At 37.0% G+C, this 26,199-nt stretch overlaps 1 protein-coding gene and 1 long non-coding RNA gene across 2 annotated transcripts in view; one reads left to right on the top strand and one right to left on the bottom strand.

Annotated features, from left to right (window-relative positions):
• The window catches only part of LOC123614742 (uncharacterized), a 36,965-nt gene that overhangs the window by 1,262 nt on the left and 9,504 nt on the right, over positions 1-26,199 (top strand). The window contains exon 2 of the long non-coding RNA XR_006722210.2: positions 115-220. This is a non-coding gene — a long non-coding RNA (uncharacterized LOC123614742). The remainder of the gene's footprint in view (positions 1-114; positions 221-26,199) is intronic.
• The window catches only part of SLC35G2 (solute carrier family 35 member G2), a 32,036-nt gene continuing 9,638 nt past the window's right edge, over positions 3,802-26,199 (bottom strand). The window contains exon 2 of the mRNA XM_010947701.2: positions 3,802-5,238. Coding sequence (XP_010946003.1) covers positions 3,982-5,220 — 1,239 coding nt within the window. The 5' untranslated portion in view covers positions 5,221-5,238 and the 3' untranslated portion in view covers positions 3,802-3,981. The remainder of the gene's footprint in view (positions 5,239-26,199) is intronic.

Consider the following 26,199-nt stretch of genomic DNA (forward strand, 5'->3'; position numbering starts at 1 on the left):
TTGGAGATAGGGCCTTTAGGAGGTAATTAAGGTGATAAAGAGTGGGGTCCTAATCCGATAGGACTAGTGTCCTTATAAGAAAAGACAGCAGAGAGTTGCTCTCTATCTTCACAGTGAGAAGACACGGTGAGAAGGCAGCGATGTGCAAGCCAGGAAGAGAGCTCTCACCAGAAACTAACAATGCTGGCACCCGGATGTGGGACTTCCAGCCTCCAGAAGGGTGAGAAATTAAATTTCTGCTGTTTAAGCCACCCGTTTTGGCATTTTGTTATAGCAGCCCAAGCTGACTAATACAATAGTGTTATTTGTTGATATGTCATATAAAGTTTATAGATTGATATATTATTATGTTCATTTTTGAAGCAGGAGAAATCATTGTCCAGAGTTTGAAACTGTTTCTCCAAAGTCGCACAGTAAACTGTTAGCTACACCTGGCTCAATTCAATTCTAGTTACATATATAACATATGGGGTTGGGGGTGTGAATACAAATATAACAGGTGAAATAATCCTTGCTGTCAGGTAGCTTATATCACTGCCTTAAGTGAGAAAAATAAACTCAGAAAAATACGCTGAAGTTATGAGTTTAGATTTTAAGGGAATATGTATTTTGAATGGGCCAATGATCTGAACAGACCCTTCACGAGATTTTGACCCAGATCTCTTGACTACTCTGTGCAACCTATTTACGCAATAGAAGAAGTAAGGAAGAGAGCTTTTTCATAAAAGGATTTTAGTTCCCTGTAAACATGTGTTTTCCTTTTTATTTTCCTTCAAGTTCCCTCATCACCTGTTCTCACCAGAAACTCTTTTAAAAAAAAAAGAAACTGAAAAGATACAAGAAAAAGAGAAATAATTGAAGAAAAATAAGGAAACAGCAATGAGAGAGGAAAGCACTGGGTGGAAGGACAGATAGGCAGAAAGTTATGTATGAAAGTGCAGTATGGTATACTAAGAAAGAATGGAGTCCATGTTCCTAAGGGGTGGGAGTTGTCCCAGAGACCTGTCACATGCTCTGTCTCCCCAACTTCCAAATATAAACATGCGCTCTGCTTCTTCCTCTCTTTTAGCGGAACTCAAACCAAAAATGGAAATCAACCCTGCCAATTAGTTTGGAGTAGACTAGAGACTAGCCAGAATCAGGCACGAACATTTAGGTCAAAAATTATGACCTATGGGCTGGAAATGGGGCCTCAGATATGGGTAGCTAATCTATCTAGGATAAAAACATGTAAGCAGCTCACTTGATTCATCCCAAAGGAAAGAATTTGGGAAGAAAAGGAAAGGAAAAATGAGCCTCCATGTCTCAAGACCTTTCTCGGGAAACTATTGATGGCTTATAGTTAGAAATGATTAGAGAGAATGATCCGTAATCACTGTAAGGCAGGATTATTTAAGACCAAAAACCCTACATACTAATCAGCAAGAAGTAACTAATCACAGGCTTGACTGTGAAGTATAGAAATTAGTGGGCCCTTGTAACTAAATTTAATTTCTGGATTGAATATTGTTAGGCTTTTATGGGAATTAATTCAACAAAACTTTATTAGTCCACTCTATGGAGGGCACTACAATAGGTCCCAGAGATCTAAAGATCAGTCTTAAACTTGAAGGAGCTCCACCTAATGTCAGAGAATGAGATTTAAACACATACTTATTATTTATATAGTAAATACAGCAATAGATATGTACAGGGGGACATTAGGCCACAGTGGGAGGGGAGGTGTGTGGTCAGGCTAGTAGGCAGTTAAGTAGGCAAAAAAGAAAAGGGCTTTCCACATAGAGGAACCTGCATTAAAAAAGGATATTACACAATTGTAGAATATTGCTAGAGCAGAAGATGACTAAAAATGTATGCAAGAGTGGGTTATGCAAGTTAAGGACCATAGACTTTATTCTATAGGCAATGAGAAGCCATCACAGGGTTTTCTTTTAGCACTTTAAACTGTCATTCTGTTGTTTTCTGGCTGCCAGTGTTTCTGATGAGAAGCCAGCTGTAATTCTTAGCATATGTCTTTTCCTCTGACTGCTTTTAAGATTTTGTTTCTTTATCTTTGTTTATCAGCAGTTGCACTATGCTTCTAGGTGTGGTTTTCTTTGCATTTATGCTGCTGGAGGTTCATTTGTTTCCCTGGATCTGTGGATTGCCAGTTGTTGTTGTTTCCTTTAATCAAATTTAGAAAACTTTTGGCCGATGTTCTTCACATACTTTTTTCTGCCCCATTCTCTCTCTCTTCTGTGACTACACTTACACTTATGCTAGACTTCTTAGTCCTTAGTACAGGTTACCCCAGGCTCTGTTCTTTTTTTTTTTAATTTTTTTCTTTCTGTGGTTCAATTTGGATAATTTCTATTGAGAACCAGTGATTCCTGAAAAGTCTGAATGTTAATATTTTCCCAAAAGCACAGACATCCTTCAAATGACTGTGAGTTCCTTGGGAGAATACTTGAAGGCATATTAGTCAAGAGAAGAGAAATGATTACAACAGAGAATTTAGTATTGGGTATTGATGAACTGGAAAAGCAAAAAGGGAACACTGAAGTAGCCCAATGTGATAACTGTACCCTAGGAGTAGTAAAAAAGAGAAATCAAGGTTGAACCATCAGGTCTCAGGAGCTCAGAGGAATGACCCTAGCTGCCTGTAGCTCGTACCCCTGGGAGGATGCTGTCCAGCTGGTCTCACTACTACTGAAAGGGATATGATGCGGCTGAGTGGGGGGTGGAGGAGTGACAAAAGAAGCTCAAGGCTGAGATCAATTGCTGTTTCTGGGGCACAGGGCTGCTAGTTATTCTTGAGGTAACAATGACAAAAACTGCAAGCAAACAGAAAGGAGGATGTCTTTTTCCCACTTCTCCTGTCTTCCGGTCTCCCTCTAATGCCCTTTATTGGTGGACTCTAGTGAGACGCCATCTGGCATAGGAAAAAAAATGTAGTTTGCCGGATCTGAGCCATAGGATCACAGAGGAAAGTATAGATGGGTGAATTTGAAGTTAAGATAGCTCAAAAAAAATTGTTTAATAGCCAGTACCATATCAACATTTGCTTGTGCTAAATCAGTAAAAATGTCCGAAATTAGACCCAAATTAATGCTACTTTATATGCTTTTACACTGTTAGGTTCTTTTGAAAAGAATCTCAGGACAAAGTGTTGTATCAGTTTTCTGTTATACTATGATTATTGTTAGTGTCTTTTTCAGGGATAAGGAGTACCTTTACTGCAGCTCACACTTGTACTTGCTACAAAATCATAAACAAGGGCAGATTTGGAGATCTGCATAACTAAGGTAGACCCTCCCCAGCATTAGGTCCCCACTATCAGGCACAAAATGGCATAGACTAAGTAGAACTAGCAATGATCCAGTCTTCTCCCTATCTCCATATCCTACGCTTTGCCTAATGTGGCCATAGCATGGGCCACATTTCCAATTTTCTGTTCTAAGAGGACAAACCACCACTGTCATTGAAAAACCACTCCTTTTCTTTGTTCCCTCTTTCTTATCTCAACTCAAGCTCCCTCACCCAGCCCAATCACCTCTTGTTTTCTAACGCAAATAGATGACAAAACATAGCTCGGTATTCAGCATTTCACCTAATAGATTTTTGAATATTGAAGGATCTTTGTTGAACATTTATAGAACATTGAGCATGAACATTTTCTAATTTTTGAACCTTAGGACCATAAATGTTCCATCTGAAAGGGGTGATTTCTTCAAGTCTTATGTTCTTTAGTTATTGAAGTTAACATTCTCTACCACAATTACCTTTTATTATTAACATGAAGATACCAAGTTCATGATATTTCACATAATTTAATATTTGTTTTTTAATATATTAGATTAGAATAAGCTTTTCTACATCTGCATATATTAATCATATATAGCATTCTGTCAGTTATACAACACAAAAACTTTGATAGGTGAACATTAAATGGCAGTGTACTTATTAATAACTCAACATTAACAAGATCATAATCAAGTATATTCATTTAATGGGAGAGTCTAGTATTTCCTGATAATCCTGCCTTCTTAAATTCCTCCAGTAAAGTTTATAGCCAGCAAGGACAAAAACACTAATCATAATGATTATCCCTCCAAAGACATCATAGACACTAGGAAATATATGTAACACTAGAAGCTGCAAGACCATAGCTACCACAATCTCCAGATGTTGTACTGTGCTGACCAAAGCTGGATGGAATTTGTCCAAGGCATAATATACTCCTAAGAATGCTGCAGTAGAACAAACGCATATAGCAATGAGATAACTCCAGGTTTCTCCATCTAATGGGATGATGGGTTCTTGAAGAACAAACATAGTAGATACTCCCCAGACTGTCCCAGTCCAACCAAAGGTAAACAGTGCAGTCCACATGCTGATCTTCTCCTTAATGGATCTGTATACTATCATGGAAAGAGCAGTGGTCAGTCCAGCCATCACAGTCATAGTGTACCCAAAGGCTTCTTTCCAGGCATTTAACAAAGAATTGTCTTCATCAACAATGTTGGGGATCATGACAAGACAAACACCTAAGATGCTGCAAACAACTGTAGCCATGTCAACATAAGCCATTTTCTCATCTACAAGTAAAAAAGCCAAAATGGCACTAAAGACTGTGGTTGTGGCTCTCCACATAGTGGTCCCATTGCTGGGAGGAACTATTGAAAATGATGTATAAGCACAGGTGATAGAGATGACATTGCATACACCATAGAAGAAGAGTCGCAATCTGTATCCACTGGGTCCAAAGGGGGCCTCCTGGTAGTAACACACAACTAACACAGATAAGACCTGCAAAACAGAACGGATAAAAATCAGTTCTAGAGATGGAACTTTAGAACGATCAGAAACAAGCCTAGTGATAAGAGCTACACATCCATGAGCCAAAGCAGATCCAAACAGCACTATCCACATTTTTCTGGATTGAAAAATATTTTTTTCTGCAAAGCTTTGGAATTGTCCAATCTCATTGGTCATGGGGTCTTCTGTTAGTGGAGGTCGAGTATCCGTTGTTCCAAAGAAAGTTCTTCCTTTTCTTTTCATTTCACTCAGCAGGCCTTTCTTTGGATTTTCTTCCATAAAATTTCCATAGTCTTCATTGATTTCTTCATATCCATCATCCCCAGGCTGAGGATAATGAGAAGTATATTTCACCATCACCGTGTTGGGATGTATTTTCACCCGTTTTTTAACTGGATATTTTTTGGAGGGAGATGTATCCATTTCTTCAGATAATCAATTCTATTTAAGAAGGAAAAAAAGACAAATGTATTTGTTCAATCAGATGAAATATAGTTCTAATTTCTATTATAATCATATGTACTAATTTAAAAATAGAAAGTAGAGGTTGTAACAAGAGTTTTTAAAAAGTAATAGGAAGAGATGATCTGGTAATATGCCTTATCAGATGTATGTGGCCCAATGGAATTGTCTATCCTTTTTTCACTCTCATCTTGCTTCTGTCCCATTTCTCATTCTGCTTTTTCTTTGTCTCCTTCAGCTCTATTTCCTTTCTTTACATCACAAACAACTGACATTTTTCCATTTTTTCATTCCTACCTCTCTACCCATCCGGGAAGAAAAACAGAAAAATAAATAACAATTTAGATCAAACCTTTCCTTCTCATTGTGTCCATTTGTCTATATTATAAACTCTAAGTGGATAAGTCCAAATTATTTTGCATAATCACTTCTGTATGATACCAAAACTTGCCTCATATTACAAATTATAGTGATTTTTTAAAAACATTTATTCTGGCTTCCCATACATCTTCAGATATATAGATACACTGAAATTAGAAAATAAGGTGGATTTAGTGACATTCATGCATTGTTGCTATGTACAGATTTTCTTATGAGCAATTGGGCAATATGTGTAAGATTTTAACTGAAACTACCCTTTAATTCAGCAGTATCATATCTAAGATTTTACCCTAAAGAGATGATCACAAGATGCTTTTTACTTTACGTGTTTTAAGAAAGGAAAAAATAAGAATACATACCTGTATTTGCATATATAACATAAAAAGTATAACATAAAGTAATTATGGAAAGATACAAAGGTAACTCATAATCATTGGAGTGGGACAGGGAACAAGAATGGAAGAAAATATTTTTACTCTATACTTTTTAATGTATTTTTTGAATCATGATAATTGTTTAAAACTTAAATTACAAACTAAAAAAAAGTTAATCTGTTATTGATAAAAAGAGAGCATACACAAAAGTGTGGGAAAAATGTATGAATGGGAGAGTTCATTGTAGCTTACTAGAATGACCCTTCATACAATGGAATACTATGCTATGCATCCATTCAAAATGACAACACAGGGGCAGGAGGGTGTAGCTGTGTAGTAGAGCACATGCTTAGCATGCACGAAGTCCTGGGTTCAATCCCTAGTCCCTCCATTTAAAAAAAAAAAAGTAAATAAATAAACCTGATTACCTCCTGCCAAAACAAAAGCAAAAGTAAATAAATAAATAAATAAATAAATAAATAAATAAATAAATAAATAAATAAATAAGGGGGGAAGGGGGGTGGGAGGGGATAAAGTGAGAGTTAGAGATTTGCAGATACTAACTGATATATATAGAATAGATAAACAAGTTTATGCTGTATGGCACAGGGAACTATATTCAATACCTTGTAGTAACTTATGGAGAAAAATATGCAAACGAATATATGTATGTTCATGTATAACTGAAGCATTGTGCTGTACAACAGAAATTGACACAACATTGTAAACTGACTATACTTCAATAAATATATATATATTTATATATATATATAGTATATATATATATATATATATATAGTAACACAGATCTTTATTGACATAGAAAGATGTCCATGACATATAGCTGAGTGGGAAAAATGTTAAGGTTGTTGTAAGAATTAAATGAAATAATGCATATAAAGGATTTGCCACAGTGCTGGCATATAGTAAACTTTCAGTGAATATTAATAACTCCAGCTTCTTTTCACCTATAATTAACTCTTTTGAAACACTGGGTGTCTTCTACAATGTTACTCTTTCTTTGAGATCTGTATTTATTCATTCAGTTCTCTTTAGTTTTCTCCTCTCTCCCCAAGAAAAATTTCTAATTTCCTTCCCAATGATTTCTCCCCTCCCCCCTAAAAAATTAAAATAAAAAAAAAAAGAGGAAACTTTTTTTTTGGTCCTCATAACATATTTCCCGTTCCTTGCCAAGAACTCACCAGTTCCAGGATCTTAAACCATGGTCCAGAAATCAAATCCCATTTTTGTTCTTTAATACCATCTGGGTAAGCCAACTGTTCCATGCCTGTTTACTCCTTTCTCTTCTAAATGACACCACCTTCAGTTTGAAGAATCATTTGAAAAAACACCACCTGTGCCTCCAAGCCTTTCAGATCCTAGCCTGTACCTCCCACTTGTAGTCCTTTATGCATCTTGTATCAGGCTAATCTGGATGCTCCCTTTTTTAAACTTTTATCAGGATATTTTCCCTTCACATCATGACCTTACCTTCACTAATAGTCTTGATCTTCCAAATAGATTTTCCTTCCCTAATTTCCTCACCTATGTTTGAAATACCACCATTTTTCTAGTTCCCCAAGCTAGAAACCAAGAAATACTCTGAATTAGCCTTTTTGCCATCACACTTTCATTTAGTCATCAATCTTACTGTTTTTGTCTTTGAAATATTTCTCAGAGTTTTCATTTCTCCTCCAATTCCATTTTACCTTTGTGATTCTGGATCGAGTTTTTGTGAATTCCCATCTAGAATATTGCAACAGCATCCTAACTAGCCCCCTTGAATCCCAGTTCTTCTCCCCTAAAATCCAACTATACATACCACTATACACACACACACACACACACACACACACACACACAACCACTGTCACTTAATGCCTTTAAAAGATTCAAAACAAAACAAAAAATTCCCTCAAGCTTTCCCCACCCAAGAACCTACAAGATTTCCTATTGACAACTTCATTGAATCTCAACTCCTCTGCCTAGCTCTGAAGACCTTTCCTAGTCTAGCCCATATCAATACTTAGCTCCTTAACACACATACTTTGTTCTGATCAATCCAGTCTCCTCCCTGTCCCCACTCTTCACATGTACATATCACTTCTCTAAGCCTTTATTCTCACTAGCTTACCCTCTGCTCCAACTTTCTAAACATTTCTCATCTTTTACGAAGGCCCAGTCCAAATTCTGCCTTTTAGAAACAAGCCTTCCCTGACCACTCTAGCCACTTATTTTTTTCTTCCTTGTTTAACATCTGTAGTAGTTCTAATGTTTGTAATCTCATCGTTTTATTACTTAGTTGTCTCAACTCAGTGGAATTTTGTCTCCAGTCATTGTACTCAAATTTGTGGTTAAATTTCCTTTCCTCAGTGGTCAGCAAGTATAACGACATTTCAGTTAGATCCCATAACTTCCAATTTGCTGTTCATCATTAAACTTGTGTCTTATATACATTCACAGCTTTCCCCTTCCTACTGCAGACCAGATTTGTAGCCCCGGGGGCATGAATAGGGAGAGGCTATAGTCTGCTGTATTATTCCTTCTCCCTTTCCCTTCTTTTGGAGTCCGTGGGAGGGCAATATGGTCTGCCTTTGGGACATCTCCATCTCCTTCTACAAGGCTCCAGCTCCCCTGATGTGTTGGCACAGGGAGGACAGAAAAGGAAAGGACACATATCTCATATATTGGCTGTTGTTGTATGATGGGCTTTTGATGTATACATAAACTTGGCTAAGCTGAACTACATTTCTCAGTTATTTGATCAAACACTAATCTAGGTGTTGTTATGAAGGTATTTTGCAGATATGATAAAACTCTAATCAGCTAAGTTAATAAAAGAAAGACTATCCTGGGTGGGCCTGACCTAAACAAGTAAGCCCTTTAAAAAAGAGCTTTAGGCCTTCTTCCTTCAGCTCAGAGATTCCAAACAGTTCATGCCATTGGGATTCCAACCTGCTCATTACCTTCCTTTCCTTACTGCCTGTAGACAAGAAGCTTCATCCTGTGCTCATGGGTTACAACATGATATAAGATCTTTCCTTTCTGTCTGCCCACAGACTTCAGACTTCCTTATCCAGCCCCCACAATTACATTTAATAAATCTACTGGTTCTGTATCTCAGGTTGAATGCTGACTTTAACACATGGTGAAATTCTCTTTGATTGTTGTCTTTATTTCTCTGCTAACTCTGATAGGCCACTGATACTCTCTAGGTTGCAGGCATCCAAATGCAGGCTATCTTGCATAAATTTTGTAGAGTCTCCCCAGTGCACAAGTCCCTGATGTAGGAGAGTCTCCTGCCCTGGGGCTATAGCCCACAGATTTTTGCTGCTTGGGTCCTATTGCCTGGGGGGCAGCTCTCTTGGTTGGGCACCAACAGTATTCACTTGACCCTGGGAAAGTCACAGATCCTTACCACTTCAATGAGTGCATAAGCCACTCACTGCTGGCCCCTTCTCTCCAATTTTATTTCTCTTTGTTCAAGCAAGCAAAGAGCAAATGTACTGTCTAAGCAGACTTCCAATTGGAGAATAAGAAAGCACAACCAGTCATTGTAAATAATGATCTGATAACGTTCACCCTCAGTTGGCTTTAAGGGGGAACATCCTCCTCCCCTCCCCATTAGGAAAAAGCACAACTGTATCAATCTGAAATGCTGGACACAAATGGATTAAAAGGATGCAGTTTGGTGACTGCTGGAACAATGGGCACAATTTAGTGTGGCAAGACTGAAAGCAGTATTTGTATCCAAAAGAGATACTGTTTCCTAAACTATATCCCACAACATAAGGCCCAAGATCACTTTTCTCCTAAGGCTGAGAAAATTAACACTGCCATCCCTACTGTCTTGGTAGGAATCCTTAGGGCAGTCCTCTTATGGTGCCTAAGGCTAATGCCATTTGGTAATAGTGGTAATAAGACTTTCTTTAGTTACCAGACTGATCCCTAAAGTGGTAAACAAAACAAAACAAAAAAAGTCTTAGATATAAAGCTGACTAATGCAACTTGATTATAATATAGTGGTTTAAATGTAGATATTGATGTGATTTTTGACATTCATGAATCAGATTACTAAACATCAAGAACTAATCGGTTACTACCTGAGCAGCCTAGTCCTGAGATACTTTATTACCCCAATGTGCTTGGACAGCCTTTCTCCTGAATAAAAATGAAAAGACTACACCTAACTTGTCACCTGAAAGGGAAGACACAACAACCATCTTTCCAGGATATTGAGAAACATCAGGACATGCATAGGATCTGTGCTGTTCAACATACCTCCTGAGACCTACCAAGAGAAGCCATTCACACTTCCAAACTGATGAAAAGGGGCCCATATTGTGAGGCCCCAAAAGCTGTGAGTATGATTCTACCCATCCTTATGATGAACCCTGCCTGGCAGAAACTTCAGCATCCCTCTTGGAATAAGGATTCTTCTCTCTCTTCCCCACTACAACTCAAGAGGATCAGGAGGACTAGAGGAAGCATTTAAGTTTGCTTATAGTTTACTAATACTCTTTAGGTCTGTATCTTTGTGTAAAGGCCCGCTGCTTTAGAGGAAAAAGAACCTGCTTCTAAGCTCCAACCTCTGGAACTAGAAAATTCGTTCTTATATAAATGAATAAAGTAGAGTTTGAAAGACAAGAATAATGATAATAAGTGAGAAATAACAGAGTAGAAGGTAAAAAGAACACACCCTTTCTTAAATCAGTCACACTTAGGAAATCAGGGACTTGTGAAGAAGTATGTGTTTGCCCTTCTTAGAAGGTATGATAATATTCATGTTGCATGTAAGTGGCAGATGATCAAAATGAACCAAGTCTATAATCAAATCATGAAACTGAACAGTTTTATGAAGACGTAAAAGAAGGGCTATAAGAAAAGTTAATCGTGTAAGATTTCAAATACTCAGATTATAAAGGAACCACCATGGGTAAATTCAACCCAAGGGAAGAAAAGAGAAGACTTACAATTCAACCAAAGGAAAGAAAAGAGAAGAATTACAAACCAACTGAATCTCTATAAAAATATAAAAAGAAAATACGTAATGAAAAAGAATATGAAAAGGAATATATGCATGTATATGTACGACTGAAACATTATGCTGTACACCAGAAATTGACACAACATTGTAAACTGACTATACTTCAATAAGATATGTTAAAATTAATAATAATAATTTTTAAAATATAAGAAGAAATTTCAGAGCAACCTGGACAGAATCATTCTAAGTCAGATATATTACTTAGGACAGATATACCATATGTAGTGGCAGAAATTGCAATTAAACTAGCACTCATATTGCATCAGATTATTGCTTGACAAACAATCCATCTACATCTCTCTTAGGAAAACAGAAAATAAGGCACATAATCAGTCCCTCCTTTGTAACACTTAGATTAAAGCATCCTTGCAATAGCTACCATAAAGAGACTAAGACAAGATCTTGATTTAGCCAGAGATCATGACAACATTTTCAGCCCTAATGGAAACAATCAGAATTAGTATAAAAGCAAGAATGGGACAACAAATAGAAAAAAGAAAGGCAAAACTAATGGCTCTAAAATCCAGAGAAAACAAAGGGAAATATGAAAGAAGTCAGTAAAAACAATACTATAAACAGCCAGACATATTCCCCTTCACATGTGTACAGATAATGTGCTAAGAAAAATACAGGTCAACTCAGCTTTGAGAGAAAGTGAAATCTTAGGAGGTTTTAGAGTTGAGGAGCATTGGGGAAGGGTGGAATACTAAAAATTTGGAGAAAGCTAATGATCTACCTCACTCTGAACTGAGAGAACTTAAAAGGTAAAGGAAGGTACTCACTTTAGGAAACTAATTCAGTATATATCATTGAACACTCTATGTGAAGGGTACCAAGTAGGCCACATGGAGCAGGTCAGTAGGTTCTACTGTTGAACAGAATTTGTTCCAAAGTTTAGTCCAGAATTTTGTTACATAGTATCCCAAATTCGTGTCTCCTCCTTGCTCTTCTCTCACTCTTTCCTCTTCCCAGTCCCCTCCCTCTTTCCCCATCTTACCTTCTCAACTTTATTCCTGTCCCCTACAGACACAGCCCTGTCTGACACCCCAGCCCAGAAGTAACTACCACTTATCCATGTGAATGGTCTCAGGAAAAATGATATTTATTTTGTTGACTTAAATGACAAAGCATTAATACTGTCAGAATCATATTCTGCTTTCATAATAGAATAAACTATTTTCATTTTCCTGAAATCGTAAGTTTTCTGACAGGAAATAGGAGTGATGATGACAAAATATCTGTTCAGAAAGTAGGAGAAAAGCCTCAGTCATGTGACCACCCCTGCCACTAGAACTCCAACCTAAAAACTAGCCTCCTGCCATCCAAACCAAAATGTACACATGTCACCCCTCTGAACCTTTTCCCTGTGCCATTTGGTACTTAGCCTCTGCCTCTTTTCATTATTTTATTCTCTTCATGTATGACATGGTGAAGTTTTAAAAAAGTAGTGGTTCCTCAGTGTGTGTTTGAAGGAAGAAAAGCAACCTAAGTGCCCCAACAGATGAATGGGTAAAGAGCATGTGGTATATCCATAAAATTGAGTATTATTCATCCATAAAAAGGAATGAAGGTCCAATACATACTACAACATGGATAAACCTTGGGGACATTATGTTAACTGAAATAAGCCAGAAACAAAAGGACAAATATTGTATGATTGCACTCATATGCAGTATTTAGAATAGGCAAATTCATAAAAAGAAAAAACAGATTAGAAGTTACCAGGGGCTTGGGTAAGGGGGAATGGGGAATTATGGCTACAGAGTTTCTGTTTGGGGTAATGAAAAAGTTGGAAATAAATAGTGGTGATGGTTGTGTGATGTGAATGTAATTAATGCCATTGAATTGAACATTTAAAAATATGTTAATATGATAAGTTTTGGGTTATTTGTATTTTACCACAATTTTTAAAAATAGGAAAAAAAAATAAAAGAAAGGGGGAAAAAGGAGTGATTCCTCCATTGTGGGTTAGGGAAGTGGGGATGGCAATGCTAGGCATTGGTATTTTTAAAAACCTCCCATTAATCCTAATGTATAATTTTATTGTGCAAGAATCACTTGACTAGATTATCTAAAGACATTTCTGGCTTTAAGATTTAATGAATCTATGACTGCTGCATTAATTAATTAAGACAGAGAGTGACACAAGAATTGAAATTTTTTTAAACTTGGATACTGAACCCAGACTGTCTGAATTTGAATCTTAGCTATAGAACTTATTAAATGTGTGAACTGGGGTGGGGAGGATGTACCTCAGTGGTAGAGTGCAAGCTTAGCATGCACAAGGTCCTGGGTTCAATCTCCAGTACCTTCATTAACAAATAAATAAATAAACCTAATTACCCCCCCAAATTTTTTTAATTAATTAAAAAAATTATAAACTCGGGCAATTTATTTAACCTCTTTGCCTATTTCCTCTTCTGTAAAATTTCAATAATAATAGTATTACCCCATCGGATAGAATAAAAATATTAAGTCAGTTAATATATACAAAACACTTAGTATCTGGCACTTAGCAAGTGCTCAATAAACTTTAATTCTTTATTCACATAATTCTGTCTGCCTGGAATGACCTATTCCTCCCCCTTTCTGTCCTTGTCTACCTGTAGGCTTCACATCAGTGCTTCAGTAGTGTTCCCTCAGGTGTTACTTCCTCCTATGCAAAGTCTTCCCTGGCCTCTCAAATCTTTGTGCCCCATTGTCCCTGCATTCATTTGTTTATATCCTGTCTTTCTCACCAGACTGTACACATCTTGAAAGCAGACTTTCCCACCATTATATGCTTGGCCCCTAACACAGTGTCTGGCACATAGTGGCACTCAGTTTTGTTGGATGGAATGGAATGGACTTGAAAAGCAAGAAGAGGGAGACATGGAATGATGTTGACTACTGACATCTCCATAGGATCTTATAGGCCCATATATCCATATTTGCTCTCAGCATCATTGCTTAATCAGTGGTAGACTTAGGTAACCAAAAACCTGTAGTTTCCCTTGATCATTCAAACTACAGAAATATTCAGAAGAACTCTCTCTATCCTCTGCCTTTAACCTCTTTATTAGTCAGATTTCTCCAGAGAAACAGAATTAATAGGATGTAATTACATATGTACATATATAGACACACACACATCTATAGAAAGAGGATAATTTTAAGGAATTGGCTCATGCAATTATGCAGTCTGTCACAACCAAAATCTTCAGAGTAGACCAGCAGGCTGTAGACCCAGGGCAGATTTGCAGTTCAAGTCCAAAGGCAGTCTGCTGGCAGAATTCCTTATTTTCAGGGAATGTCAGTTTTTCCTGGTAAGACCTTCAACTGATTGGATGGGGCCCACCCCCATTTTGGAGGGCAATCTCCTTTACTTAGATACACTGATTTAAATGTAAATCTCATCCAAAACACCCTCACAGAAACATCAGCATAATCTTTGACCAGCCAAGTTGACACATAAAATTAACAATCACAGCATCATCTTCTGCTTGTCCTCCACAGGCACAGAAGTTCTGGCTATTCCAAATTGCAGAAAATTCTTTGAATATGTCATGCTCTTTCTGGGTTTTTACATATGCTGTTCCTTTATATAATACTCTTTTTCTGCTTTTTCACTTGGTAAATTCCTGCTCACTTTTCAAGGCCCAGATTAAATATTACCTTCTCTGGAAAACTTCCCTAGGCCTACCTCCCACCCCTGTCTGTGTTAGATGCCCACCTCAGTGCTTCAATCATAGAATTATTGCATTGAATTACAACTGTTTTTTTTTTCTTTCCCTCCTGCTAGATCTGTGAGAGTTTTAACCCAGAGATATTAAAATTAGATATTACTAATTTTTATATTTGAGCATCTAGCACAGTGCTTGGCAGGAGATGGGTGTTCAATAAGTGTTTGCTGAATGAATGAATGGACTATTTTTTTATGAAGCAAATTTTGTTAAGAATAAAATATAAGTAATATAAATAAATGAATTTAAACAGCTAGTTTAAATAAAAATGGGAGCCTTAGCCATTAAAATACTTTAGAGTCCTTAATAATACTTCAAGACTAGTAAAACATTAGGATGTGCAGTTTGGCTATAGAAAGGATTTGTGTATTTAGCTTCTCTGTCTCTGGCTCTGTTTATGTTGCTAGGTCTCTCATATTTTCTTTAATATTAAATTCCTCAGGCATAACTGGAGCTGTTTCTTAAATAATGTGTATCTGCTTTTCTTAATTAAATCATTACCAGCCATTTAGGAAGGATATCTTTCAACAAGACCAGGCTGAACTTCAGTTGCTATTTCCCTGCTTCCCAGAGCACGTCTCACAGTTTGGCCCAATCAGGTTCAGTCCCACCTGAGTTCCTCATCAGGCTTCCCTGGGCTTGCTTAGGACAAGCTTATGCTCAGGAGCTATTTACTACCAGCAGATCTTTAGAGAAAAATTAATTTTTGTTTATTCTTATTACAAAAGCAATATATGTTTATTGTAGAATATTGAGAAATGTGAGAAGGCAAAGAAAACAAAACCACTCATAATCCTTCCTACCACCCAGAGATAACTATGGACCCTTCTAGGCATTTTTCTGTTTGTGAACATTTTCCCCCCAAAAGTGGTATCAAACACTATATCCTCTTTTATAACTTCCCCTTTACTTACCAATACATTATAAACATTTTTCCATGTTATTAAATATTGTACAACATCATTTTTAATGGATAGTTAATATGGATTCAATAATGGGCTTTGAACACAACAGGTCAATCATTAACTTCAGCTTTCTGAGAGCTGAAAGGCAAGTATGTTGGCCAACTGCCTCTTTACTTTATGCAGGGATAGATCCATAAACCATCACAGGAAAAGCCATGTATGTGAAAAGACACAGATAACAATGTTGAAGTTTTCTCAATGAATATAAGTGAAGAAATGGATTTTGATAGCCAGGAGAAGATAGTGAAAGAATAAATAGGAGATAAGTCAAAAGGATTCATGTTTCCCTCTTTGTTCTCTGTTAAAATGTCATCTAGAGAGAAACTAGCTGAGCCTAATAGTGAAATAAAGTATGTCTTCATTTATTGTTCTGTATGTTTATTTAGGATCAATACACTGGTTTTGAAAGGACTTGAGGCAACCATTCAATTAGAGTTAAAGGTAAAATGAAACCACAGGAAATAACAAGCACAGATGCTTCCAAGCACCTGGGAAGTACTCTTTTGGATTGTTTGGTTTTAAATATGGCTGTAGATTCTCTAATTATAAGGATATCTATGTTTATTTAGCCTCTTTTATAGCAGACATGCACTAAGAACTTTATTTTATCATTTAAAGGTCAAAACAACTCTATGAAGTAGATAATATAATCTCCATTTTATAGATGAGGAAATAGGTTCTGAGAGGTTGGGTAACTTGCCAGTTCGTGGGTGACATAACTAGTTAATGGTAGGAACAAGATTCAGATCCAGGTCTGCCATCCCAAGCCCTTTCTTCTATACTGCTCTGCAAAGTAACCATCCATGGTAGGCAGAATAATGCCCCCCATTCCCAGCAAGATACCCACATCCTAATTCCCACACCACTATCTTATATGACAAAGGGGAATTAAGGTTGCAGACGGAATTAAGGCTGTTAATCAACTGACCTTAAAATAGGGAGGCTATCCTGGATTATGTGTTTGGGCCCAGTGTAATCAAAAGGGTCCTTAAAAGTGGAAGACAGAGACAGAAAAGTCAGAGGAGATGTGACAACAGAAGCAAAGTCAGAGTGATGAAATATGCAGACTCAGCCTGCAGTTGCTTGCACTGAAGACAGAAGGGAGTTATATGCCAAGGAATGTGAGCAGCCTCTTGAAGATAGAAAATGCAAGGAAATAGATCCTTCCCTAGAACACCCAGAAAGGAGCACACCCTGCCAACAACTTGGTTTTAGCCCAGGGTTACCTGAACTGGACCTCTGACTTATAAAACTGCAAGATAATAAATTCATGTTGTTTTAAGCCACCAAGTTTGTGGTAATTTGTTACAGCAGCAAACAGAAAATTCATATACCATCATTCTGTGAATGTCTAAAGATCAGATATGTATTCTTAGATAGAAGACCTACACACTTAGTACAGGTGTGGAAAAGAACTGCCTGCATGTAAATCCATGATGTTCCCTAGAAAAGAATTTTTGATCTTCTGAAGATCTAAAGATGTGTTGGATGAGACTGCAAAGTTCTGAGTCAAGTGACATGAACAGGATTATTTTAGCCTGAGATAGAAAATGTTTGCTGGCTTGTTTGCCCCTGTGATACTCTGAAACATCTGCTTTCAAGAACCACATCCTCATGGATCATCTAAAAAAAGTGAATTATAAAACACCTCTCAAGGGTTGAGTAAACTGTCCTGTTGGATGTAGTTATTAAACATTGAATCAAACTTTGGTTGGATGCCACCAAATAGGACTTTGGATTAACAACCAGTGCTGGACAACAGGTCTAACTAATTCTTGAGGCAGCAGACCTGAATTTGAATTCTATCTCCTATCATTTCCTGCCTGTGCATATATCACATAACCTTTCTAAACCTCAGTTTCTTCATCTGTGAGATGGGCTGATATTGCCACCCTGGAAAGGTCATTAATAAGGACTTAATGAAAAGATAGATCAAAAGCATCTAGAACAATCATTGGCACATAATAAGTGCTCACTAAATACTAGCTTGCTTTCTTCATGTTAGTCAAATACTGTGAAGATTCTGTTACTAGCATAGAAAAAATGCTTATTTTCCTCTCTGCTCTGTTTATATAGCAAGAAGGCTTACATGCAGTTTATGAATTGCTAAATTAGGAATTTTTTTAAAGGATAAGCCATGCATTCTCAGAAATGTGCCTAGAGGCCCAGATTGAAATTTGCTCCTCCAGTCCTTCCACTGATTTTAGACTTTTGATTCCTTGTATTATATCTCTTTCTGATTGAAAGAGCTAGCGTGATTTTTGTTATCTGTAACTAAACCCTGTCAGATATGGAGATGCACTGTGTATTACACTGTGTAATATGTAAAGATGAATCCCATCAGTCAAGGAACCTTTCCTGCCTATTTTGCTTTTAACTATTATTTTAATAGAAATGCCAATAAAGCATTAATATTTTGAAATTTACAGAAGAGTATTCATTCACACATAGTGCCAGTTTTATGAATCAAAGACTGAAGATAATGTTGGTGATCCCTTCCAATAGCCTTAAATTGCTATAAACTCTCTTCATGAGACAGGATGGTGTGCAACAGTAATTCTTAGGAGACAGTTTGCCTACATTTTGTTCCTCATGTAATTATTGTTTTGGGAAAATAACCTACAATTTATCAAGAAATCTAGAAGAGATTTTGGAAAGAAGCAGCCTGGATTGGTTGGTAGTCTGGGGCAATAATAATATAAGATTTTCATAAAGATTGGTAGATGGCACTTTGAGCTCATATATGTCAATTGCGTTAAACAAGAACTTGGGACTGCTGATCAGGACAGAATCTGAATAATTCCCTCAAGCCATCTTCTGCCAGAAAACTTTAAATTTTATGTGATTACTTAGATAGTTCTCTGGAAATGCAATTATCAAGACAAACTTGTTATCTTATAATAACTTACTTACACATTCTTTCCACTCTGCCAACCACTTCTACTCATATCTTCATATAGGCCCAGCTAGCAAATTTCAGGCCAAGGGATAAGTATTAAATTTCACTCAGACCTCTGATTTTTTAAAGTGCTCTTTCTGAGAAAACTTGAAGCCACAGAGAAGTCAGGAGCCATCATAGTTTGACTCCACCTCCTCCCACATCCATGCTAGGCAGGACTTGTCAGCACATCTCAAGTTTTCTGGATTGTGCACAGCTCGAGATGGCTCCTTTAATCTGTTATGTCCACTCCCTCAACAGATCCAGGCACCATCTTAAGGGAGCTTGCCAAATCACATCCTCCTCTGTGGCCTGTGAGTTCCATGAAGGCAGGAGAGTTCTCATTCATATCTGTGTTCCTAGCACACAGAGTACATTTAACAAATGTTGATTGAACAAAAATACAGTTCTGAACTGCCTAGGCAAAACATTTTCTGACATAAATTGTAGCAATATTTTCTTAGATCAATCTCCCAAGGCAAAATAATTAAAAGCAAAAATAAACAAATGAGACCTAATCAAACCTAAAAGCTTTTGCACAGAAAGGAAACCATCAACAAAACAAAAAGACAACCTATGGAACAGGAGAAAATATTTACAAACAATGTAACTGACATGGGGTTAATACCCAAAATTTACAAACAGCTCTTATCAATATCAAACCCAATTCATACCAATATCATATCAATATCAGCTGATAGCAATATCAACTCAATATCAAAAAAGCAAACAATCCAAACAAAAAAACAAGACCTAAACAGACATTTCTCCAAAGAAGACATACAGATGGCCAACAAGTACATGAAAAGATGTTCAACATCACTAATTATTAGAGAAATGCAAATCAAAACCACAATGAGGTATCACCTCACACTGGTCAGAATGGCTATCATCAAAAAGTCTACGAATAATAAATGCTGGAGAGGGTGTGGAGAAAAAGGAACACTCCTACACTATCGGTGGGAATGTCGTTTGGTGCAGCCATTATGGAAAACAGTATGGAGATTCCTTAAAAAAACAAAAACAGGCTTAATCTATGATCCAGCAATCCCACTCTTGGGTATATATTCAGAAAAAATCAAAAACTCTTAATTCAAAATGCTATGTGCACCCCAGTGTTCATAGCAGCACTATATATAATAGCCAAGACATAGAAACAACCCAAGTGCCCAACAACAGATGACTGGTTTAAGAAGATGTGAGATATATATGTGTGTGTATATATATATATATATATATACACACACACATATACGTACACATACACACACACACATTTCTTCTGGGTATATATATACCATTATATATATGTAATGGAATATTACTCAGCCATAAAAAGGATGAAATATTGCTGTTTACAGCAACATGGATAGACCTAGGGAATACCATACTAAGTAAAGTAAGTCAGGCAAAGAAAGACAAATATTATATGATATCACTTACATGTGGAATCTAAAAATTAACACAAATGAATCTATATACAAAACAGTAACAGACTCACAGACATAGAATACAAACTTATGGTTACCAAAGGGGAAAGGGAGCAGGGGGAAGGGATAAATCAAGAGTATGGGATTAACAGATACAAACAACTATACATAAAATAGATAAGCAATAAGGATTTACTGTATAACATAGGGAACTATATTCAATATCTTATAATAACCTATAATGGAAAGTAATGTGAAAAATATATATAACTGAATCACTTTGCTATACATCTGAAACTAACACAATATTATAAATCAACTATACTTTAATTTTAAAAATGATTGTTTAATTACTTAGTACTTTTCATTTACACTAGCCAGAAGTGATTATCTTTCACATTTTAAATTTTTCAGAGTAAAAAAGATATAATTTAAGACTGGACTTTAAATTAGCTATAAACTTTTTCCCACATGATTTGTGGACATGATTGATGGTGGTTACTCTTAGGTATTTAGCCTTAAAGTGTTACATAGGGGGGTTCTTGAGGATGAATTCTGATCTTTACAGTCACATTACTGATTAGTAAGAAGCTTGATATTTGGCTCAAATACTTGTAGGTTATAAAATTCTTCACTCTATGAGCTTCCTGCTCTCGAGAAAAAATAATTTACTCTGAGAGTCTGAGGGACAGCAGTTTGTTAATTCTGGAATTTGATCTTGATGCTCTGACCCTCATAGTCCAGCCCTTCACTAGGGCTCACTTTTGTATTACTGTAGCAAAAGGTAACTTTTGTTTCTATAGCCAATGACTACATCTCCCAACCCTGCCAACAATCCCTCAAATGCATCTTCTTACTTTGAAGAATCAGGGAAGGAATGTGGATGAATCAGTCTAAATCCATCATCATCACTGTACTTTGCTTGTGACAGGTCAGTGGTGACATCCTGTGTGGATGTGGATCACCCCCTGCAGTGCTGACAGATGCACAGCAGCACCAGAACTAGATGACAGCTCATTCACTCCAGGCGAGAAGAGGTTCGGGCACACTAGGCTGAATGATAAGCTCCTCAACACGTTAGCTAGCATCAGGGATATACTTAGGTGAGAAAGGATCCTTATTCTGGGCTGAACAGCAGAAGCTACCGAAGATAATGTGGGTCAAGGCTCCTTAGATGGGCTGAGATAAGCTGAAGCTGGGGATGTGGCTGACTGAGTTGGGGGTGAAGGCTGCTTAGTTGAACTATGAAAAGCAATGGATACCAGACTCCAGAATGGGCCAGGCTGGGAGAAACAAGGTAGAATGTGATCTAAGTGGGCTAAGCAGAATTGCACTACTCTGGGCTATGGGAGAAGGAGAGCGAGGCTGAAGATGTTGCTGGGCTGTGTCATTCTGGGTTACAGGGGAGGAGAAAATTACAGCTAAGGGACTTGGAGATGAGGTGAGGTAAGGAGAGAGATGATGGGATGGATATAGGGTAGGAGAGAAGCAGGAAGGAGAAGTAGAGAGATGCACCAAACAGGAGGCTTAGCCCAGGTTTGAGTTGGAGACTTAGCTGACAGTTCTAGGGCAGAAAGGTAGGGAAGAGATAGCCAGGGGGCTATCAGCTATGCAGGAGCTGCCAGGAGTCAACAGCTGGCTCGGGGAGGGACAAAGATTGAGAAAAAGGAAATAATTAAATTTTTAAGAGCAGAAGGTAAAAAAGAAAGGGGTGAAAAGGGGTAGGCAGGGATGAGAGTTATTGGTCTGACTGGAGCTGGGCTAAATATTCTATCTTGCCATCAGCTTGGAAACACTGGGTGTGTCAGTTGCTGTGTAGGCAAAATTGAAATGAGAAGCCTGTCTCCTCTATACTCAATAGCAAATGACTTTAGTAGAATCTAATGAACCATGCATACAAGGAAAGAAAAAGGTTAACTGAGGTTGAAAAAAAAAAGCCTTATGCGGCAGTTTTCAAACAAGCAGGTTGACTTGGCTTGTGTGACGGTGATGATGCCTGATTTGGAGCAGAGCAATTTGTGTTGTACCATTTTAAAAATCCATTCTGGCATACTGTGATGAATGTGCTGGCTGGCAGCTAAGAACCTGCTGGAATGCAAGAGTCTTTCACCATTTATAATCGACACTTCCCCTTCCAGGAAAGAGCCTTTCTAATCTCTGAAGTAGTGGACTTATCAATTTGCATAAAAAATGCCATTCTCAATGAACACATATTTATCATCTACCACTTACTTTCCTACTGTCTTAAACAAAAAAATCAGAATTAGTTTGCAGTAAATCAGCACCTTTAAATTCAGGGTGAATCTGTGAAGAGAGGCAGGGAGCCATCACTAGAAGGGGGAGGGGAAGGAATAAAATGATCCTTTTCTGTTTCCATGATCTTTTTTGTTTGCATCTAAGTGGTTAAATCACCAATTAGGTTAGATGCTAATTAAATGTAAAACAGACCACAGGAGTGTTCTGATATGCTTGTTAAAGTTGTACTTATTGGTTACTTATTCTTTACCGAATTCTCATAAGAGAAGATCAAATAGCTAAGCTGAATTCAAAGAAGCCTGCCAACCCCCCAGGTCTTGTACCAGTCCCTGAACAAAAAGGAACACCCAGGACCAACAGAGTCTACTCTCAAATCCCTCAAACACTAGATATACCACCTGCTCACATTTGCCCTATTCTTGCTGCTGTTTATCCATGAGAAAGCCAAGCCTGAAATCCCTCTTGAGGCCAAACTTATGGAAAAGCCAAACGAATTCGTTCAAAATTTTACACCCTTGATTTAATTTAATCATAACTGATTATACATACCTACACAGCACTCAATGAAATTACAACTCCATCACATCTCTCCATATATCACATTTCATTAGACTCAACTAACATAAAGCAATTGAAAGATGGTGACCAGACTAAACCATAAGTCAAATTTTGAATGAATCTTGACAACATCTGGTTGTTTAAGTGGCATACCTAGGTTTATTTAAATCATTCCACTTCTTTTACGTCTGTTAGAGAATACACACAAATATATAATGCTACTGCAAAGCTGAATAAAGAGTGTATAAAGTCCCGTCCTTGGCAGGGACATTATATATACAGGAAAAACACAGTGTGATCCATCTCATCAAGAGTTAATTTTACAGTAACATGAACCAGAATTTAAAATGTGTGAGCTTTTGACCCAGCAATGCCATTTCCAGGAATATCTCTTAAGGAGATCACTAGTAAAGTATATAAAGATGGCAAGCAAGGATATTCATCATGGCTTTCTTTATACAATAAAAACTTAGAATTAACCTACTTGTCTTTTATTGAGGGACCTGTTAAATAAAAATATCAATGCAATATTATGCAGTTATCCAAAAACATAATGTATATGTATGTATATTGACATAAAAAATCTTCAAGTCACATTGCTAAGTAAAAAGAAAGGTATAAAAGAGTATTCATGATATGACTCTACTTATATAAAACAATTTACATCTATACTTGTGGATGGTAAAATTTCAATCATTCAATATTTTCTTCTTTTTACTTTTTTGTTTAATTTCCCATGCATTTACTTCACAATCGGGGGCGGGGGTGGGAATCAAGCTATTTTCATCAGAGGAGAAAAATTATTACTCTGTATTTTCAGTCAAACCAGAAAAGTCAGCCAAGAAGCCAAAAGTAGCTTTTATATTTCTGTGCCTTCTGTTGAAAGGAAAACTGTCGATAAACACACTATATTAAAGACAGAAACTGGATGGATGATGTCTAGAACTTGAACCAAAACAGAGGTGAAATACTACATAAACGAACGAGGATACCTTTATTATACATAGAGTTTGAAAGAATTAATTTGTTGTGCACATACGATGCATGTATTACTATATTTTCATGACAAACAAAAAAATTAATGTGGATTCCAAATGGCAGCAAAAAATATAATTATCATTGGTTTTTCTTACAAAAGTTACCACTCTATAAATCTTCATGTTAATGTGGAAAAATCTGACCTGAACAGATGGACCTCGTGCTGTTTTCTAAAACACAGACAGATTTTTGATCTTCTGCACCAGGAAATGAAGACAGCACTAAAACAGCACACACGATCATCCATCTCCTAGAATCTCAATTTAAGAAACTGCTAATAAAAGCAATACTTCCCTCTTTAGAAATATAGTACAGTGATATGTTTCTCCCTTAATGGAATGAGCTCTTGATATAGTAACAAAACATAGTGGAGTATTTGTGACAATGGAGGTGCTGGCTGACTGATCACTAAACTGCACCAATCTCACTGTGGTTCTTGGCAGGTGGCAGCATTTGGCTGCCTCCATCCTTCATTCTCCAAGTTTCTCATGGAAGGCACAGTCCTGAGGGCTGCCACTCTGCCTGGTTAAATCTTCATCTTATTAGCCCAAGGGCCTCTTTTCCTTGAGTAGCTTCACAGGAGCAGTTTCACAATAGGTACCCTTGGGCTTGAAATCCCAATAAAGGACTCTAGGTCAAGTAATTAGAAACTTTAGTGGTTTGTTCCTGCTCTACCACTTTCTAGCTGTGTAATGTAAGGCTGTGAGAAGGCTGGTGGAGCCAGCAAGACTGCGAGTGTTCATGTAAAATAGTATTTTATAAACTGTTGTCCTCCAGAAAAAAGATATTAGTAATATGTTATAAATAATCAAGATCAAGTTCTTGGAAAGTCATTTTCATCCTTCATTAATTTAGGCAAAATGGTGATAATGAGATTATATAATATGTACATACATAAAAATATATGGCTTTATACAGTATATACATTGACATATATATATTTAATATAGGGTAACCATAGATCATATAATAATATATATAAAATTAAAGACCATGAGAGTTGAAAAACACTGTTCCTATGTATTTGCTCTGGGGTCACTAATTAATTCCCTCTTCCATATGACACTGTTTCAGTATCAGGAACTACTATTTTCTACCCTCCCCAGCCCAAACCTCCCACCATGAGTTTTCCCTTTTCCAAACTGAAAATCTCCTCTTTTTCAAATTATTCCATGTGTAATAATGGTTTTCAGTCTTCTCACCATCTTAACCACTCTTCTCTGAACACATACCAGTTTCTATGAACTCTCCTATTCAGGAGATCCTGTTTCTATGAGGGCAGCCTGAGATCACACCAGCTATTCTCGCAGCCTCACACATTTATTTTTATTCGTTCATTCAGTCAATATTTACTGAGTACTTATAATGTAGAAGGCACTGTGCTAAGACATTATGAGAGATAAAGTTAAGAAAACATAAGCTTTCTCTTAAAGAACTTACATGTTCATTTGGGAGATAAGAAATATGGTAACGAGTACACATGACAGATACAAGTGCTATACATGTTAGAGGAAGGAAATTATGCAATTAAATATGTATTTGCTTTAACATCAGAGCACTAGAGAACAGAGCAAAAGTAATGACAGTTTCAGACTAGACCTATTTTGGTTTGGGATAGCGTGAGAATTGGTAAAAAGCAGCAGGTTGGGATTTAAGCAACATTAAGAGAGAAATTTCACAATTAGGAGATTACACACAGGTTCAGAAGACACAAAGGGTTTGTATTTTTACCCTTAAGAGCTCTGATAATGGGATCAATAATCACTTATCCAGAGTGATTTACATGCAACTTTATAGAGAGGCATAAATAAATAAATAAATAAATAAATAAATAAATAAATAAATAAATAAATAAGACTACCACGTACCAGGCTTGTATCAAATGCTTTATGTGTATTATTTCACTTAATCCCAGAACAACCTCAACAAGGTATGCATCCTTATTAGACCCTCTTATATTCCAAAAAAATAAAAAAACTTAAGTGAAGATCAGCAAGGTTCAGTGACTTGCCCAAGCTTACAAAGGTGCTTATTATGGCAGCCAAACTTCAAATCCAGGCTGTCACCTCTTACCCCAACTTGAGGCCGTCAACTACTTACTACCCAACAAAGCAATCTCTGGCAAACTCCCACCCACATCCCAACAACATTCCTGGTGAACTACTTGCAGAAGCCTCTCACTGAACAATCTGTTCCTCCTCTGGGTTCAAGAACACTTTCTACAGGGCTCT

This window comes from Camelus bactrianus, chromosome 1 (assembly GCF_048773025.1).
Source record: "Camelus bactrianus isolate YW-2024 breed Bactrian camel chromosome 1, ASM4877302v1, whole genome shotgun sequence".
Lineage (NCBI taxonomy): Eukaryota > Metazoa > Chordata > Mammalia > Artiodactyla > Camelidae > Camelus > Camelus bactrianus.